This window comes from Geotrypetes seraphini, chromosome 1 (assembly GCF_902459505.1).
Source record: "Geotrypetes seraphini chromosome 1, aGeoSer1.1, whole genome shotgun sequence".
NCBI lineage: Eukaryota > Metazoa > Chordata > Amphibia > Gymnophiona > Dermophiidae > Geotrypetes > Geotrypetes seraphini.
The window spans coordinates 261685333-261706289 of NC_047084.1; the positions used below are offsets into that span (position 1 = coordinate 261685333).

The following is a 20957-nucleotide window of genomic DNA, read 5'->3' on the forward strand; positions in this document are numbered from 1 at the left end:
CACCAAGGCCAGAACTACCTAGATATTGCACCAGTTGGAATTTTATAGCAAGCCATTTACATAAATCTATGGCTAAAGAGATACATAAATAACTTTAGGTCCATTTTGCCTAGCAAAAGGAGAAGGCTGAAGAGGGATGAACTATACAACATAACCTTGCTTACATACCCACATATGCAACCAATGACAGCAGGTACATAAGTAGCAAGTTTAGAAGAGAAAGTATAAATATAGTTTCCCTTTCTAAAATTGCCGCTTTTTGCATGTCTAACAGCCTCATCTGCTTATGCAGTTGGTTCTAAAATCAACTCTTTTATCACAATATATTTACCTTAATGCCACCACAGACTGGGCAAGCCGCAAATAGAGCTCTTGAAATCCCTGGTTGAGGGCTACATATCTCACAAGGATCAGCTGGAACATTACTAGGTGGTGTCAGTTCACTGCTTTTAGGCTCTAACATTTGGCCTTGTTGTTTTACAGCCGACCACTTTGGAACAAAATCCATATATGGCTCATCACTTGTGCCTTTGGTGCTTTCGTGAGATGAGGAGATAGGCCTCCCTTTGTCCTGGCTTTGCTCAGTTGCTGCTTTTGTTTCTGTATGTGGTAGCAGCAGCTTAACATCACTGATGCCTTCAGGTGCCTGAGCCTGGTCCTTGAGTAGAGTGGAATCTAAACTCTTTTGCTGGATGTCCCTTGCAGCTGGTGGTGGTAAGCTTCGGGGTATGTCATACAGATGTCTGACAGAGCTGGGAACCTGATATTCTGAGGCTGAGCCCCTCTGAAGCTCAGCATGCTGACAAGTGCATAACGTTTGATCTGATGGAAAGTTCAACGGCAAACTAAGCAGTGAACCAAACTCCTCTCCCTGGCCAATGTCCAGACTCTCAGCATAAGATGAGAAGCTTCCAGAGTAAGAAGAATGACTACCAGTAGCTATTCCGCTGTCAGAAGAGCTCTGACGGCCTATTTCCTGCAACTGTCTAGACCGAAGTGGTTTAGGGGGTGGCTTTGTAAGACGAATAGTTTCAGTATAAGCTCTTTCATCCCGTAGATGAATGCCTTTTGCTGCTGCCATTCCATAACTCTCCACAGAGGTGCTAGTCAATGATGGTTCAGGCCAGATTGTCAATCTGCTCCCAACACTGGCATCTGAGTGACTATTGTCTGAAGAAGAACTTGATATACTTCTGTCATCACCTAGAATAAAGGAAATAGAATTATAGATGTTAAATACTCTAACCAAGCGAAAGACAGAAGCAAACTACACAAATACAGAATTGAAATGTATAGACAGGTATAAATTTAGGCAGTCATTTTAGAAGGGCTATTTGGGTTTGCGACATGCAAAAACCAGTTCTTAAACATTTATCTTGCATAAACATCTTAAGTTCCCATTTTACAAAACTGGGGTATGCATGTCAAAAACCCAATTACATGCAAATGGCAAGGGAGCATGTTTTGGGCAAGACTGGGGCATGCCCAGAAAACACAGTTACTTACCGTAACAGGTGTTATCCAGGGACAGCAGGCAGATATTCTTGACTGATGGGTGACGGCACCGACGGAGCCCCGGTACGGACAATTTTAGAGTGATTGCACTCTAAGAACTTGGAAAGTTCTGGTAGGCCGCACCGCGCACGCGCGAGTGCCTTCCCGCCCGACAGAGGCGCGCGGTCCCCAGTTATGATAAGCCAGCTAAGAAGCCAACCCGGGGAGGTGGGAGGGACGCAAGAATATCTGCCTGCTGTCCCTGGATAACACCTGTTACGGTAAGTAACTGTGCTTTATCCCAGGACAAGCAGGCAGCATATTCTTGACTGATGGGTGACCTCCAAGCTAACAAAAAGAGGGATGGAGGGAAGGTTGGCCATTAGGAAAACAAATTTTGCAACACAGATTGGCCGAAGTGTCCATCCCGTCTGGAGAATGCGTCCAGACAATAGTGAGATGTGAAAGTATGAACTGAGGACCAAGGAGCAGCCTTGCAGATTTCCTCAATAGGAGTGGAACGGAGGAAAGCTACAGATGCTGCCATAGCTCTAACTTTGTGGCCCGTGACAGAACCTTCTAGTGTCAGGCCCGACTGAGCATAACAGAATGAAACGCAAGCAGCAAGCCAATTGGATAGGGTGCGTTTAGATACAGGATGACCCAACTTATTAGGATCAAAAGACAAAAGCAGTTGAGGAGATGATCTGTGAGGTTTCGTGCGGTCAAGATAGTAAGCCAAAGCACGTTTACAGTCCAAGGTATGCAAAGCCTGTTCACCTGGATGAGAATGAGGCTTTGGAAAAAATACAGGTAGGACAATGGACTGATTAAGATGAAAGTCAGACACAACTTTAGGGAGAAACTTTGGATGTGTACGGAGAACCACCTTATCATGGTGAAAAACAGTGAAAGGTGGATCGGCCACTAGTGCATGTAATTCACTGACTCTCCTGGCAGAAGTGAGAGCTATTAGGAAGACCACTTTCCAAGTGAGAAATTTGAAATGTGCTGTGGCCAAAGGTTCAAAAGGAGGCTTCATCAAAGCGGAAAGAACCACATTGAGATCCCAAACCACAGGAGGGGGCTTGAGAGGTGGTTTCACATTGAAAAGGCCCCTCATGAATCTAGAAACCAAAGGATGAGCCGAGAGGGGTTTTCCATGAACTGGCTCATGAAAGGCAGCAATGGCACTAAGATGAACTCTGATAGAAGTGGATTTGAGGCCAGAGTCAGACAAGGAAAGAAGATAGTCCAACACCAGTCCCACTGCTAGAGACATGGGATTATGGTGATGTAAGAGGCACCAGGAAGAAGTATGGGTTCCCTGTAACTGAGTTGAAGTAGAAGGGAGAACCAATGTTGCCTGGGCCACCGTGGAGCGATGAGAATCATGGTGGCTCGTTCCCTCTTGAGCTTGAACAAAGTCCGCAGCAGGAGCGGTAGAGGGGGAAATGCATATAGGAAGAGATTGGTCCAATCCAGGAGAAATGCATCGGGCGCCAGATGGTGAGGAGAGTAGAGTCTGGAGCAAAACAGGGGCAGCTGACGATTGTGAGGAGCTGTAAAAAGGTCCACTTGAGGAGTGCCCCATTAAGCGAAAATGGACTGAAGAGTCGTGAGATCGAGAGTCCATTCGTGAGGTTGGAGAATTCTGCTGAGATTGTCCGCTAAGGAATTCTGTTCCCCTTGAATGTAGACAGCCTTCAGGAATAAGTGACGAGCTGTGGCCCAAGACCAAATTCGTTGGGCTTCCTGACATAACAGGCAAGAGCCCGTCCCTCCCTGTTTGTTGATGTAGTACATTGCAACTTGATTGTCTGTGCAAATGAGTAGAACTTGAGGAAAGAGAAGATGTTAAAATGCCTTGAGGGCATAAAACATCGCTCGGAGTTCCAGGAAATTGATGTGGTGTTTCTTTTCCTGGGTAGTCCAAAACCCCTGAGTTTGGAACTCGTTCAAGTGAGCTCCCCAGGCATAGGGGGAGGAATCTGTGGTGATGACTAGTTGATGAGGAGGTAGATGGAACAGCAGACCTCTGGATAGATTTGAAGATGTCAACCAACAAAGAAGCGACTGTCGAAGAGACGAGGTCACAGATATGTGTTGTGAACAAGGATCCATCGCTTGGGACCACTGGTTCGCTAAGGTCCATTGGGGAGTACGCAGGTGGAGACGTGCGAAGGGGGTGACATGAACTGTGGAAGCCATGTGCCCCAATAGCACCATCATGTGATTCGCAGAAATGGTAATCTGTTGAAACACCTGTCGACAGAGATGAAGGATGGTCTGAAGGCGGTTGAATGGAAGGAACGCCCGCATCAGAACAGTGTCCAGAATGGCTCCAATGAATTGAAGTCGCTGGGTTGGAATGAGGTGCGACTTGGGTAGATTGATTTCGAAACCCAATAGTCGAAGGAAGTGAATGGTCTGGCTGGTGGCAAGCAGAACCGCCTGAGGAGAGTGAGCCTTGATCAGCCAGTTGTCCAAGTAAGGGAAGACTTGAAAATTGTGAGAGCGGAGATAGGCCGCTACTACAATCAGACACTTGGTGAATACCCTGGGAGAGGAGGCCAGACCGAAGGGTAGCACCTTGTACTGATAATGGTTTTGATTGATGAGAAAGCGTAGAAATTGCCTGGATGCCAGATGGATAGGAATATGTGTGTAAGCCTCTTTTAGATCGAGGGGGCATAGCCAGTCGCCCTGAGAGAGGAGAGGGTAGAGGGTGGCAAGAGAGAGCATTTTGAACTTCTCCTTGACCAAGCATTTGTTGAGATCTCTGAGATCTAATATAGGTCTGAGGTCTCCGGTCTTTTTGGGAACTAGAAAGTACCGGGAGTAAAATTCCTGACCTCTCTGTTCTTGAGGAACTTCTTCGATGGCGTTGAGAAGAAGGAGGGATTGAACCTCTTGAGCGAGGAGGGACTGAGACTTGTTGGAAGCAGACTCTTTTGGCAGGCCTAACAGCGGAGGAGTCTGAAAACTGAGGGAGTAGCCGTGGGATATGATAGAGAGCACCCACTGGTCGGTGGTGATAACTTCCCATCGAGTTAGAAAATGTGTAGTCGACCTCCTATAGGTTGCGGAAGAGGACATGAGAGAGGAAGACTGGCAATGCCTTGGAGTAGCGAGTCAAAAGGGCTGAGTCGGTTTAGGCTGAGCAACAGGCTTCATGGCAGGCGGTTGTTGTTGGAGAGCCTGTTGTTGTTGCTGCCTTTGCCTCCGAGGCTGAGGAGGATGAGGCTGAATCGGCCGAGCAGAAAAACGCCTCTGATAGGACGTCTGCTGCCTGAAAGGACGAGGAGGAGGGGGTTTCTTTTTGGTTTTCAATACAGTATCCCACCTCGTCTCATGAGCAGAAAGCTTCTGAGTGGTGGAATCCAGAGATTCTCCAAACAGCTCATCACCCAGGCAGGGAGCATTGGCTAGGCGGTCCTGGTGGTTCACATCAAGGTCTGAGACGCGAAGCCATGCCAATCGTCTCATCGCTACAGCCATAGCAGTAGCTCGGGAGGTCAGTTCAAAAGTGTCATAAATGGAACGGACCATAAACTTCCTGAGTTGCAAGAGACTGGCAGTGCATTGTTGAAAAGCAGAAAGCTTGCAGTCAGGAATATATTTTTCAAAAGAGGCCATCTGCTGGATAAGATGTTTCAGGTAAAAGGAAAAGTGAAACGCATAGTTACCTGAACGGTTGGCCAACATAGCATTTTGGTAGAGTCGTTTACCAAATTTATCCATGGCCTTGCCTTCTCTGCCAGGAGGGACAGAGGCATATACACTAGAGCCTGCAGATTTTTTGAGGGTTGACTCCACCAGCAGAGATTCATGTAGAAGCTGAGGTTTGTCAAACCCTGGGATAGGAATAACCTTATAAAGTGATTCCAATTTTCTTGGAGCTCCTGGAATAGTAAGAGGAGTTTCCAAATTTTTGTAAAAAGTTTCCCATAAGATATCATGAAGGGGTAACTTTAAAAATTCTTTGGGAGGTTGGTCAAAGTCCAAAGCCTCTAGGAACGCTTTTGACTTTTTAGAATCAGACTCCAAGGGGAAAGAAAGGGTGTCTGACATCTCCCTCAGAAATTTAGTGAAGGCTTACTAGCAGGATCCTGCACCGATGGGTCAGCCTCATCCGATGAAAAATCCTCCTTGGTACCGAGGGGATCATCGGAGTCATCCCATAAATCAGGGTCCCGTACCGATGGGAGACGGACCTGAGACAAAGGAGTAGAGGATTCGGTATGCTTGGTTTTGCGTACCGATTTGCCTGAACGCATCGACACCGTACCCGGTGACTGTAACACGGGACGGGTGTCAGAGAGCAGTACCGGATCAAAGGCCGAGTGAGCCGTACGTTGAAGAGACTTCGGCTCCGCCGATAACACCGGCATGGAAATGGAAGAGGCAGATTTAAGCGGTGCCGATAGCGTCGATGCCGATAACATAGGCTGGTTGACTATCGGTACCGCAGGCTTAGTGGGTACCGACACCGGAAGGTTCGGAGTTAGCAGATCCAGGAGCAATTGCAATTGCTCCTTAAGCTGGACCTGAAGGATGGAGGCTATACGCTCATCCAGAGACGGTCCCGATGGCACCGGTACCGCTTTTTTCTTGCTCGGTACCTGCGGTGCCGCTCAACGCTCAGGCGAAGTCGATGCCGATGACTTCTATGGGAGCGGAGTGTTTGCGGGGCCGGCGCGCAGTCTGCAGGACTTGGCTCACTGCTTGTTCGACTGGCGGGCCAAGGACAGAAGGGGATGGCTGCTTAGCCAGCTTACCTGAAGGATGCGACACCGAAGAGACCTCTTGCGGTGTCGAAACCACCGGTGCCGATTTGGAGGAAGTCGCCGGAGTCGACGCCGGTAGAACTTCCATTGCGGCACCGAACAGAATCCGCTGCTGAATTTGGCGGTTCTTCAAAGTTCTCTTTTGAAGAGAACTACAGCGGGTGCACGTTTCTGCCCTATGGTCCGGACCCAAACCCTGAAGGCACCACTTGTGCGGGTCGGATAAGGAAATAGGGCGTGCACACCGCTGACACTTCTTAAAACCCGGTGAAGGGGGCATGAAGGGAAAAACGGCAGTAGCAAAATCGAAGCCTGAGGCTTCGATGGTGCCAACAGGCCCCGCCAGGGCCGACCGAAAAAATCCAAAAAATAGACTTTTTTTTTTTTTTTTTAGAAAATAAGAAAAGAACAAAAAGTGAATAAATTCACTAGAAAAAATTACGCGAGCGGGAAGGCGAAAAAAGAGAGTCCAACAGCCGTTGGAAACACGCGTCTTCTTAGCTCCGCGGAAACTAAGAAACTCGGGAACGCGCGCCTTCGTCGGGCGGGAAGGCACTTGCGCACGCGCAGTGCGGCCTAACTAGAACTTTCTAAGTTCTTAGAGTGCAATCACTCTAAAATTGTCCGTACCGGGGCTCCGTCGGTGCCGTCACCCATCAGTCAAGAATATGCTGCCTGCTTGTTCTGGGATAAGATACATATTTATTCTCATTTCATTTTAAGCTTCATTTAATTTAATTTGGGGGGTCTTTTACTAAGGTGCGCTAGCTGATTTAGCGCTCACTAAATATTAGTGTGTGCTAAATGCTAGCATGCCTTAGTAAAAGAGGGGGTTTATGAACTGAGTATCATATTCGGTCTTAGGGAGTAGAAAGGAAACAGCAATGTCATAAGCATAAACATACAACTGAATATTGTACTTCTCTAGGAACTACCCCTAAAGACTGCATCAAAATGTTAAATAGGGTGGAAAAGAAATGTGAACCTTGAGGAACACAATGAGCCCTCGAGAGCTTAGATAGTTCTCCTTTCATTTCGACCACTGTAGGCGTCTAACTTTAGGCACGCTTTATAAAATTTTGGGGATAGTGTACTGCATGTCCAGAATTAGAACAGAAACACAGATACATTACATTAGTGACTTATACTCCACCTTTACCTTGCAGTTCTTGGCGGATTCCAAAAGATGTAACCTGGACATTACCAGGAGAGATACAGGGTCAGGTACTGATTATAAGATAAGAGTTAGGTACTGCATTAGTTTGGCTTGACAAATTTTTTGAATAGCAAGGTTTTTATTTCCCTTCGGAGAGTTTTGTAATCAGGCATTGCTATCAGTAAATTGGAGAGGTGATGGTCAAGTCTTGCAGCCTGAGTTGCTAGTAGGCCATTGTACATCTTCTTGCGCAGTGTGCCTTTGATAGGGGGTGATTAAATGGAGTTTGAGTCCTTCTTGGTCTTGTTGAGTTGTTCCGGATGAGGGGATCGGTACAATGACACTCATAAGACCCCACACAGCATCTGGACTTCTTAAATGGAGTTGGCTCTCAAACTCACACACAGCATCTGGACTTCTTAAATGGAGTTGGCTCTCAAACTCATACACTGAATTAATATGTTTATGCCTTTTGTCCTTCCTTTTCAAAACCTACCACCAGAAGTAAGGTCAAGTGGCATGGGAATAGCATGCATATAAATCTGTACAATATGCTCAGAGGGCTTTAGCGTGGAAGCAACGTATGCAGCAGAGATGACCACAAATTGTATTTAAATGTAGTCAAACATACTGTATACAGTATTAATGACATAATTTGTTATGTCTTCCCAATGCTCAAAGAACAGTGTAAAATCCCTGATCTTATCACTGGAAAAATATCACCAGCTCAGAGCTGGCAGTGGAAGGTTTAAAGAGAGGATTTCTTTTGATTTCCAGTTTAAATCTGCCAGTTCTGATTTCATTTAGAAGTGGAAGAAAGCCCATGCAAGCCTGTAAATTCCGATACTGAAAAAAAAAATGTGCAGAAGTCTGAGCAAACCTGAAAATAAAAACACACAATAGCACCTATTTTCTCTGCTTAAATATAAGCCTTTCAAGTAAAAGAAAAAAATTAAAACGATTATATCTAAAGGCACTGAAGAGGAGAGCTTATGTGTTTCATGGCTTGGTTTGCTTGGCGCATGTGTACAAGAGCTGCGCTTTCCGTGAAACTCTTCTGTACATGCTTCAAGCACATTCCTCTGTTTTCAGCATGCAAATAATTTAGATATCATTCCTTTGAGTATTAGAGAGCTAGTTTACTGCGCAGTTCCAACGGTATGGGATCTGTGCTTTTGGCTGTACCCAGAAGTTCAGAGAACACTGCACAACAAAGTTTTTGCTTCCTGAACACTGCTGGGTGTTTCTTATAGAATTTTGGGTGCTGATCATGAATATTACATCAAAAATTACCCATCACGTACCATTTCAGAGAAATCTTCAATTTTGTCGTGATTTTTTCTTATATTTGGATGCAAACAATTTTTTCTCCCATAAGTGTCTTATCAACAACGGTTTGTGCCGCCTGGGTATGTCCATGCATAAAATCTAGCCAGGTTGGAAGCTGTTTTATGGAAGATGACATCCTGGGCATGTCTGGGCAGGTCTGAACGAGCTTGCGCTGTCTCACCATGCTATAATGGTGGCTTCCATACACCGATCCTGCTCATTTGGTTAATATAGATAGTCCGTGTGTGTATATAGTATCAGTATAGTAAAGTATAGTAGTATAGTAGCTGTAGCAATATAACAGTAAGTAAGCTTGATGCTATAGACGTTTTGGTGTCGGGCAATATGTCTCGTCGGTGTCGTAACAGCCGCGACACATTCTGCTATATCTGTGGGGAATATACACTTACGCCTCAGAGACGTTCGATGACTGCCCTTGTAAAGAAAGCCTATCATCTGTATTTTGGCTGCAAAATAGGTGATCAAGACAAGCAATGGGCGCCTCACATTTGCTGTGCGACATGTGCTGTTAGTCTGAGAGCCTGGCTCAGAGGTACTCGAAAGACGATGCCATTTGCTGTTCCGATGATATGGCGAGAACAGAAAGACCATGTGACGGACTGTTATTTCTGTTTGACTAATGTGTCTGGTTTCTCTGCCAAAAACAAGAAGTCAATTGAATATCCTAATCTGCCTTCAGCAATGAGACCCATGCCACATGATGACAGTCTTCCAGTTCCGAAACCACCAGAGGATTGGACCTTAGACGAACCAGATGAAGAAACTGCAGTGCAGGGTTCTAACAGTGACATTGACCCGGATTTTGAACCATCCTCATCAGGCGATCCACATCTGATAACACAGTCCGAATTGAACGATTTGGTCAGAGATTTGGGTCTGTCAAAAGCAAAAGCTGAGCTGCTAGGTTCGAGACTGCAGGAATGGTGTTTGCTATCACCAGGTACGAAAATTTCTGTGTTTCGAGACCGGCATCATGATATAACCAAATTTTTTGCACAAGTCGACAGTCTCTGTTTCTGTTGTGACATTGAAGGATTGTTCTCGGTCTTTGGTTGTGATCACAACCCGGAAGAGTGGCGTCTTTTCATTGATTCGTCAATGTTAAGCCTGAAAGCTGTTCTGTTGCACAATGGCAACGTTTATCCTTCAGTACCTGTTGGCTATGCAGCACATATGAAAGAAACATATGAGAATATGGAAATGTTACTAAAGTATGTCCAGTATACCAGGTATAACTGGAATATCTGTGGAGACCTCAAAGTCGTTGCTCTGTTACTAGGACTGCAGCTTGGCTATACAAAGTTCTGCTGTTTCATCTGCGAATGGGACAGCCGAGACAGAGAGTCGCACTATTCTAGAAAGAACTGGCCACTCCGTAAAAAGTTAGTTCCAGGACAGAAAAATGTAGCACATGAATCGCTTGTTGACCCGACAAAGATATTTTTGCCTCCTCTTCACATTAAACTGGGACTCATGAAGAATTTTGTGAAAGCAATGAACAAGGAAGGGGAAGGTTTTCGTTATTTAAGACAGATGTTCCCAAGAATAACTGATGCCAAGATCAAAGAGGGTATTTTTGTTGGCCCCCAGATCAGACATGTTATGAGTGACAAGCGATTTGAAGATCTGTTAGTTGGGCCGGAAAAAATTGGCTGGAAAGCCTTGAAAGACGTTGTTGACAATTTTCTGGGCAATTACAGAGCCCCAAACTACATTCAGCTGGTAGACAAACTTCTCAAAGCATACAAGAGAATGAAGTGCAATATGTCACTCAAGATTCATTTCCTCCATTCACACTTGGACTTCTTCCCCGCAAATCTCGGTGCTGTGAGTGACGAGCACGGTGAAAGGTTTCATCAAGACATAGCTACGATGGAGAAACGATACCAGGGCAATTGGAATCCGTCAATGCTTGCCGACTATTGTTGGATGCTACAACGTGATGCACCAGACACTGAATATAAAAGAAACTCGGGAGCAAAACACTTTTAATTCTGTTTCATTTAGTCGCTTGTGCGAAACGTAAACTTGACTATATATTTTATTGTCAGTAAACATAAAAATGTCTATTTCTCATAGTTCTTACGTGATGCAGTAAAACCAAAACCATATTTGAGCATACCAAGTTGGTACCTGTCATAATCACCAAAAACTTTTCAGGAATCAAGACTTAACCAAAAAATTGTTGTGCAGTGGAATCGGCCTGCTGGTGCCTACTCCTGTATGGCAACCCTTTCCTTGATCTGCTTTCGGGCCATTTTCAATTTACTCAAGAGTATCAACCATATCTCTACTAAACCTGTGTGTTCTGCAATCTGCAGCACAGAGCCTCACTTTTTTTCTGACATCATACACACTCAGTCAGCCTAGCCCATCGCTACATCAGCCCTATTTGCTTTACTTTTGCCTAAGCCTGATATTTTCACCCTATTTTTAATCCCCAGTCTGCAGCTTTCTAACAGCCTACTCATTCCCTCTGAAAGTAAAGAGAGAAATGCAAACAAAATTGTGGTGCTTCCATTTGCCTGGTGAGATCTTCAGCCATGAAATTTGGAAGAAGTGGGGCTGGGAAAGGCTTGTATGGCTGCTTCAACATGATAGGTCAAGTGACTACTGATTCTTCCTTTTCTCTCCACAGGCAAGTCTGCTGTGTCTGGCCCAGGAAATAGAAATCTTTTTTCTAGGCCCTATAAACTATAGGAGTGATGAAAATAAACAGAAATTAATGATTTCTGGTCTGGTATCCACTCAGTTCATTTAAGAGGAAACAAACTTAAAATGTCCTCGACATATCATTTTCACATGAATGCACATTCCTATTGTTCAATATTTATCCAAAATGTCATATTTTTTCAATTTAAGATTTCAGTTTTAGATTTATTACTGCTCTTTTTCCAAATTTAAGCTCAAGGTGAGTTACTATTCATTCAGGTCCATGAATTATTTCTCTGCCCAAAAGGCCTACATAAGTTGTATGAGAGTCAATAGAGGGTAAAGCAGCTTGTCTATGATGACAGAAAAAGTGAAATTGAAATATATCAGGTTTTGAAAATTCATATATTCTTCTGTAAGTAGAGCAACCTGCCTTTACTGAAACATGAAAAAGAGTTCTTGTAGCACTGCCAGTCACTATGACAGAGAACTTGTGAATTATCAAAAACAAAATATTAAAGGATCACCAGTTTTATCAAAGGCACAAAACAAAATTGTCCTTTTGCTCTTTCATGGTAGTCATTAAAATCACAACACTTTTTACCTCCACTGCTTTGGTGGCTGGTATGGGAAAGAAGACTAAGGCGTTTCTCTAGCTGCAAAGCTTCCTGAGACACTCTTTCTTCCATGTAGGCAGGATTCATATTAGGATCTGAATATAAAAAAAGAGATTAAAAAAAAGATTCTTAGAGGCTTGCACAAATTCCCCCATCACCCCAACTATTCAATTCAGTTGGGTCTGTAGTGTCAGTCTCCTTAGTTCAGACTATCAATGGAATATTATATCATTTACTTATATCACATGGAAAGCTTCTTGACCTACTCAAGGAGTTGGGATTGGGTTCCACTGCTTTGGCTCAGTTTGATTCCTATTTGAAGGATAGGTATCAAATGGTTAAATGGGATGGGCAATTGACCAATGAGAGGTCAGGAAAAGGGTTCATCATTGTCTACAAAATCCTGAGTGATGTAGAACAGGTACAAATGGATCTATTTTTTACTCCATCAAAAATTACAAAGGCTAGGGGACATTCAATGAAGTTACAGGGAAATAATTTTAAAACCAATAGGAGGAAATAGTTTTTCACTCAGAGAATAGTTAAACTCTGGAACACATTGCCAGAGGTTGTACTGTAGAGTGGTCAACATAGCTAGTTTTAAGAAAGGTAAGGACAATTTCCTGGAAAAAAAGTCATAGGGGAAGTCACTGTTTGCCTTGGATTGGTAGCATAGAATGTTGCTACTAATTGTTTTTTTTTTTGCCAGATCCTAGTGACCTGGATTGGTCACCATGAAGACGGGCTACTGGGCTAGATGGACCAGTAAGGCTATTCTTATGCTCTTATGTTCTTATGTTCTAGAACTGCCCTGGATCTGACCTCATTCTTTCCAGGGGGAAAATTCTATAAATGGTGCTTAAAAATTGGTACCGAAAAAAGTTGGAGCTCAAATATTGATGCCCAGTTTTGAACACCATATATAGAATCTGATGGGTAATACACAAGTGGTCTATAAGGATATTCAGAAGCACTATCTGGACAGTGTCTCTGAATATACCAGTCAGTAGCACATATCCAGATAGTAGATGATGTTATCTGGATAAGTCCTTTTGAATGTTGATCCAATGTTCTACAACTTTTATTATATGTCCTTGAAATAAAACATCTCAATTTCCTAATATAAGAATAGCATCTTGATAATACCTCCATTAGAAAAAAAAAAAAAATCTCTTTTCAAAAAGTCTGTTGCAGTAACTAAGGGCTCCTTTACTTAAGCCGCGCTAGCGGGGTTAACGCGCGTGACTTTTCATCACGCATTAACCCCCGCTCTGGCCAAAAACGACCACCTACTCAAGAGGAAGCGGGAGCGGCTAGCGCATCCCGCGGTTTAGTGCGCACTATTATGCACGTTAAACTGCTAACGCAGCTTGATATAAGGAGCCCTAAACCAATGATTGTAAAAATCCTACAAAAGTCTTGTACAAATATTGCAAACATGATGCATTCCTGAAGAGTTACAGCTGGTGGTAAAGATGTGCTTTACACAATTAACTTCTACAATTATTTTACCAATTGAGGGAATTGTTGTTTTGAATACTAATTAAGGACAGGTTTAATGATTATTGCTCCTATGATTGAAATTATTATGCTTTTGTTCACAACAAATCTGCCATGGTTTGTTTGTTTTATTTACCCCTTTGGAACCAGAATACCTGGACAGGTACATCCATCTTCTTAAAGTGAGAATAAGAAGGGCATTTTGAATAGGACATCTATGTCTGAGTTGAATGTTTTGGGAAAGAGGTCCAGAAAACCAGCAGAGAAAATGTCCATTTTCGAACAGTAATATGTCTATCTTTTTTACTTTTTAAAAAAAATGACCTTTCTAGAAGTTTTGGCCCTTAATGTGTCTATCTTTTTTGGCCATTTTCAAATATGAAGGGATCCAAATAAAAAAGGAGCAAAAACAAGCTATTGGGGCATCCAAGCAGCCAGCATTCTTAGCAAATGGGCCACAGACAGCTGAGCATAGCTTAGCACGCAGAGCAGAGGGGCACTCTAACGGGTACGATAGTGAACGTCACATTAAAAAGTCCCATTAACCTGCTTAAATTGTATGGTGAGCCCTCCAAAACCCACCCAAAACTTATTGTACCCACCTGTACACCACTTTTGCCTGCAGGTGTCATCTTTATGTTGGAACAGTAGGATTTGGATAGGTTTTGGAGGGCTCACCATACAATATAAGCAGGTTATAGTGACATGTGAACATGGGACTTTTTAATGTGACAGTCACTGCAGTATCCCTAGAGTGCCCCTCTGCTCTTCTCTGCTCTGCTCAGCTGTCTGTGTGACCATCTGAAGCTGTAATACAGGCTGGAATGTACTTTCATTTCACATCTTTGGGTGGTAAGAGTGGTCAGTGACCACTGGGGATGTAAGGGGGGGTCATGCCTTAATCCCTCCAGTGGTCACCCAGTCAGTTTGAGCATCTTTGACCTTTATTCATTTTTTTAAACAGGTCTAGCCCCAAACGTCTAAGTGGTGCTCAAACGTCTAAGTGGTTGGAACCCAAGCACAGTACCGGGTAGAGTTTTGTATTCTTGTCCAGAAATAGCTAAGAAGGAAAAATTTTAAAAAGCCGGGACATTTGATCATTTAATATTCTATTGTCCATTGATACTTAGTTTTTGGAAATCCATTTGGGACCAAGTGAATAATCTACTGGAAAATCCTGTGGCATTATCATATGACATATGACACTGTGTTATTTGGTACTTCCATGAGAGCTAAGAGTCAAATCTCTTCTAATAATAAATTTTTGCTCATCATGACAAGGATTGCCATACAGCAAATTATGAAAAACTGGAAAAAATTGGGATTGGCTGAATTATAATTTTTGGTGGAATTCGTTATGCCAAATCTTTAAAATGGAGCGGGCAATAGCCATACAGCAGGGGCTATTTTAAGAAATTTAGGGATGTTTGGGAGCCATTAACAAAATACTGTACAGAATGAATATTATTTTTTCCCATTTGTTCATACACGTCCAGAGTGGGGAGTGGGGTGGGAATACTTTATAATTTCTTATGCTTAAGAACAATTGTTGGGTATAAGGGAGGGGGGATATTTGATGTGAGTTAGAATTTGATAGTATATTAAGTGATGTTAAAGTATAAAATGATTTTATCTTATGTTACATTTATTGAAAGTTTTAAAAATGAATAAAGACTTAAAAAAATAAATAAATAAAAAATTTAAATTGAATCAAGTTGGGCAGACTGGATGGAGAATATGGGTCTTTATCTGCCGTCATCTACTATGTTACTATTGTGCCCTATTGTTAAAAGTTTGATTATCCTTGAAGAACGTCCAAGTCCTAAGCCTGCTCTAATCCCACCAAAAACACGCCTGTAACATACCCCCTCAAGATTTAGATGCCCTGGAGACAAAACAACCAGAAAGATGTCTAGAAAGTCAGTTTCGAAAACACCCATTTGAAAGTTTTGACTAGTAAGATGTCCAAGTGCTAGTTTATGCTGTCTTTTGGACATCTATCTTCTTGTTGTTTTTTTTATGAGCCCCTAAATCTTTCAATATTTCTTAAATTTTCAAAATCAGAGGCCTTGATAACTATTCCTTCATCTCAATTAAATAAAACTAATTTTATGCTAAAATCCTTGTCACTTTTATTGTATGAACTGGTAAGTATAACTGGAAAGTGCTGAGTAGAAAGAAGTGTTACTTAAAAAAATAGGTAGCCAGCACACTTTAATCTTGTCTTCCTGCAGGCAGGTTTATAATCAATTCTGAAAGATTTCTGAGTCTTGTTAACTCCCAAATATATAGAAATATGACAGAAATACATCTTCTGTGAGATTGAACAGGACCTAAACCCATTTGGCCCCAATAGGAAGGGTAAAAGAATCATATCCAAAAGGGAAATAAAAGCTCCCTGCCACTTTAAGAGGGGAACAGAGTACCTGATTCATACCTTTAGGGGTTGGGGGAGGGAAGAGTCTGATATAGGGGCATTTCAAGTCTGCTACATTAGGTCAGGCTGATTCAAAGGGCTTTCCTCTTAGCTTGGTGGGGGAGGAGCATAATTAATTCTCATAGAGAGATATAAGCTACTTTTTATAGAGGCCCATTGGAAGAGGGAATAGATTTCAGCTGTTGAGATGCCTTGGTAATAGTTTGAGTTAGAAGCACCTCCTGAACCACGGAGGTACAATAGGGTTGCTCCAGCCCAGAAAATCAGAACACTAGCTCCCTGGAGTTCTTAGAGCAAGGCACTGATTGCCCTTAAACTTTAAAGGACAGAGTTGGTTATAGAACTTTTTTCAGCTTTCTCTAGACACATTTCTTTTTGACTGTGCTCATAAGCAGTGTAGGAGAGAGAAAGTAAAGAGTGCAACCCTTGCTACTTGTGGGTGACCCACTGATTGGACTGGCTGCCCTTAGCCAGAAAGAAAGGCAGACAAGTATCATAGCACTTTATTGATACTTTTAACTTATCTAAAGATTTTGGAGAAAGGAAGATTTAAACATGCCTTTCTTATTGGAATTATATGAACTGTATGTGGAACTGAAAAACCAAATGAGCACTCAAACTATATTTGGATGGCTTTTTCTGAAGATATTTACAGCTCTCTGTATTTCCAGAACAATATTTAATTCATCCATTTTCATTGTTTTGGAAATACTGCAGCAAAATCTAATTGCCTAAATAACAGATTTGATGCAGACGGAATCAGCTGCCAAGAAAGAATAACTATGTTCAATGTTCATTAAAACCTCTAAATTATTGACAGTAGTTTTTAAATCTTACAGAATAAACTTGGAGGTGTCCTAAGTGGTAGAGTGGGCATGTAGTTTTGAGTAACTCAAAACTAGAGAATGATACGGGGACAAATTTTTTCCTCGTCCCCACAGGAACTCAATTTCCCCATCCTGTCCCCACAAGTTTTGTCCCTATCCCTGTCCCTGCCCCATTTCTGTAAGCTCAAGTTCAAGTTTATTTACAATTTGATTAATCGCCTATTATTTACAATTTGATTAATCACCTATTCCAAATTCTAAGCGATGTATTCTGTAAATTCCACTTAACTTACATAATGCATATTCACAAAGGGGCATTATGCAGGAGGCAGAACTTGGGTGGGACTCTATATGCATAACCTATAGAATACAAGTTATGTATGCCCCTGCTGCATATAAACACACGCACTTACACCATCTCTACGGCTGATGTAGCTGCAGGACCCAAATGTTAGTATTCTATAACAGCCCTTCCTCAACAGGATGTGGATGCCCAGGTTCCATTATAGAACAGCACCTACTGCATAGCCTCAGGGTGTCCACATGAAGGTGCCATAGAACTATTCCCCTATCCTTCTCATTCTTTTACAGGTCACCTACTTTTAGTTGCCATCTGTGGGCTTAAATTTATAAAATACTGCCATCTGTGCAGGTAGCTATATACTTACATTCACAGATGGCAGTAGCACACCTACCCACTTTTCAATAATAAACACACTTCCATGACATAGCAAGTAATTGTTAAGGACGTTCACAGGGATGGGGCATGGACAGGGCATAGATGCGGGCTGATATTTACATGGGCAACTTAGAAAACACTGTAAGTTGTGCATGTAAATGTCACAAATAGGTACTAACATTTACGCAAGCTGTAGACCTATCATAAAAGTTATTGCCTACAATGCTAGGTAACCTGATGTCAGATTACAGTAGTATTCTATAATTATGTACATTAGCATCCTTATAGAAAAGACTCACTACCCATTTTATTAAGGCACCTAAATGTGGGGCCCTGTTACAGAATTGCCTCCTGTATGTCCCCAGCTGCACATGTCTCCTCTGCTAGCTATAAGGCTATTTCATAATATTATGCTGACATTGTATCATGTCTGTTATATGAATGTTCTACTGTGCTGCCTAAAGGTGTTTCATTTGTATTCAACTGATATTGTATATCTGTTATATGAATGTTCTACTGTGCAGTTTTAATGTGTACTTTTCCATAATTGATCTGGGAAGATTAGGTTCTTACCTCGATAGTCTTCTTTCTAGTAGAAAGGCATAAGAGTCTTGAACCAGTGGGTTATTCGCTCCACCCTTGCATCTCTGGGCTGTGCCCCATCTCCTCAGTTTGTATCAAAGCAGTTGACAATTCCTATAAGAGGAGAGATAAGGAGGCAGGAAATGGGGTACTCCAAACCAGCCAGTTCTATTCTGATCTATAACAAGTCAAAGGCAACAAATCAATGCCAATATAATTATAACTGAAAACAAAGTGGAATTGAACAAGCCACCTACCTGAGTGCAACCAGCACTAATACTTAAGTAGTTGTTAAGCCTCTCATTTTTCTCATTGGAACAAAGAGATCAATCAGTACTCTTCAGATCTGCCTGACAAAAGACACCAACATCTCGAAATACATATATGTCTGAGACAGCAAACAGGAGAATTGAAATCTAACAGGGCAGGCCTTCAAGACTCATTTGCCTTTCTACTAGAAAGAATATTATCAAGCTAAGAACCTAATCGTCCCTTCTAGTGCAAAAGGCATACGAGTCCTGAACCAGTAGAACATACCAAAGTAGTCCCGAGTGTAGGGCAGGGCAGATAAGCCTGTTGTGAGCATCGTAGACCCAAAAGTGGAGTCCTTTCATGCTGCCACATCCGCTCTGTAAAATTTAATGAAAGTATGAAGGGTGGACCATGTAGCCACCCTATGAATTTCTTCAGGAGACGCTGTAAGGGACTCTACCCTTGAAGCGTTTCTCTGATATCTGGCATCTTAGTTTCAGTTTGCATGTTTCTGGAAAAAAAACATGGCCTTCTGCCGTGTTGAAGCACATTTGCAAGCATTCTAGGGATTGCGTGGGCTCCAAGTGACTCTTCCAAAGTTGGTAATCTAACCAAAGTCCTGCAGCAGCTGGACAACTTGTTACACTGCTGTCTCTACCTCATGCTTGGATGGAGCTCTGATCAGCCAGTTGTCCAGGTATGGATGCATCTGGATCTCAACGCTATGATAGAATACACGGTCTCCATTCATATTAGGGCACCTTCAGTGCTGCATTGACCAAGTTCAGATCCATTTATCTGAGTCTTTCTTGGGTACGATGAACTATATGAAGTATCTACCCAAATCCGATTCTTCTGCTGGTGCGGGTTCTACTGCTGAATATCCAGAATCTGTGTCATAATTGCTTGGAGTCTGACCACTTTCTCTGGCTGACTGGCCTGAGACTCCCAAAATAGGTCCAGTAGAGGACGAAAGAATTCAAGCTTGTTACCCTCTTGAATGATGTCCAGTACCCAATGGTCCAAGCAAATCCTTGTCCAAACCTCCCAATAAGCCAACAACCTTCCTCCAATCAGAGGGGGGTTTGGCTTCTGACCTGGCATTATTGAGACTACTTGGAGGTTGCTGTGGGGCGCAAACTAGAGATCTGAAGTCTTCTGGAGCATCCAAACCTATGCCAAGATCCTTGAAATGATCTATAGGCAGAGGACCCCGCAGAGGACTGATGAGATCATCAAGAACCCTGAAAGACACTATGACCTACCCCCCACCCCCACCCCAGGGGCCCACAGTCCACTATTTGGTAAGGACTTCAGGAGATAATATGCCACGCAGATCATAAGATTATCTCATTTTTTTCCAAAGAACATTTGGTTCTTGAATGAAAGCCTGCTCAAAGTGGCCTTGTCTGCCAAATCTCCTGCCCACAGAGCATTCTATGGACAGAGATCGAATAAACAGAAACCTTGCTCATTATTCTGAAAACATAATCCACTCCTGAAAACATAATCTACTCCTAAAAGTAGTAACTGGGAGTATGCGTTATCCTCTGCCAACAGGGCTTGATGCAATCTGTTGTGGCAAGCACTTACAACAAAAGAAGTCACCTTTAGATCCAAGGTCAGGGCCTCAAATTGCCTTTTGAGGACTAAATCCACTCTTGTGGTCTTGTGCATCCTTTAAAATTACTCGACCTTCACTAGTCATTTGTGCTATCAGTGAATCTTCTTTAGGTAGGACAAACAGCTGCTGAAAATCTGGAGCTATTGGATATAAGAACATAAGAAGTTGCCTCTGCTGAGGCAGACCAGAGGTCCATCTCGCCCAGCGGTCCGCTCCCGCGGCGGCCCATCAGGCCCACTGCCTGAACAGTGGTCTCTGACTAATTTTACAAATTGCCTCTAATCCTATCCCTCTAACCTTACCCTTATCTGTACCCCTCAATCCCTTTGTCCTCCAGGTACCTGTCCAGACCTTCCTTGAAGCCCTGTAGCGCGGTTCTGCCTATCACATCCTCCAGTAGCGCGTTCCATGTATCCACCACCCTCTGGGTGAAAAAGAACTTCCTGGCATTTGTTGTAAACCTTTCCCCTCTCAATTTCTCTGAGTGCCCCCTTGTACTTGTGGTTCCCCATAATTTGAAAAATCTGTCCCTGTCCACTTTCTCTATGCCCTTCATGATTTTGAAGGTTTCTATCATGTCTCCTCTGAGTCATCGCTTTTCCAGCGAGAAAAGCCCCAGCTTTTTCAGACTGTCATTGTATGAGAGGTCCCCCATACCCTTTATTAGCTTAGTTGCTCTTCTCTGGACTCTCTCAAGTACCGCCATGTCCTTCTTGAGGTACGGCGACCAGTACTGGACACAGTACTCCAGGTGTGGGCGCACCAATGCACGATACAGTGGCAGGATGACTTCCTTCGTCCTGGTCGTGATACCTTTCTTAATGATACCCAAACATTCTGTTTGCTTTCCTTGAGGCTGTGGCGCACTGCGCCGACGCCTTCAATGTTGTGTCTACCATCACTCCCAGGTCTCTTTCAAGGTTGCTCACCCCTAGCGGTGATCCCCCCATCTTGTAAGTGAACATCGGGTTCTTTTTCCCAACATGCATGACCTTGC

The 20957-nt window shown here is 43.0% G+C and overlaps 1 protein-coding gene across 4 annotated transcripts in view; it reads right to left on the reverse strand.

The window, feature by feature from the left end:
• DOK7 (docking protein 7) overlaps positions 1–20957 on the reverse strand; it is a 179598-nt gene that overhangs the window by 81153 nt on the left and 77488 nt on the right. For all 4 annotated transcript variants that reach the window (XM_033950252.1, XM_033950261.1, XM_033950278.1 and 1 more), the window contains 2 exons: positions 12047–12154; positions 332–1203 (listed from right to left, as the gene is read on the reverse strand). In XM_033950252.1, the coding sequence (XP_033806143.1) occupies positions 332–1203; positions 12047–12154 (980 nt within the window). The remainder of the gene's footprint in view (positions 1–331; positions 1204–12046; positions 12155–20957) is intronic.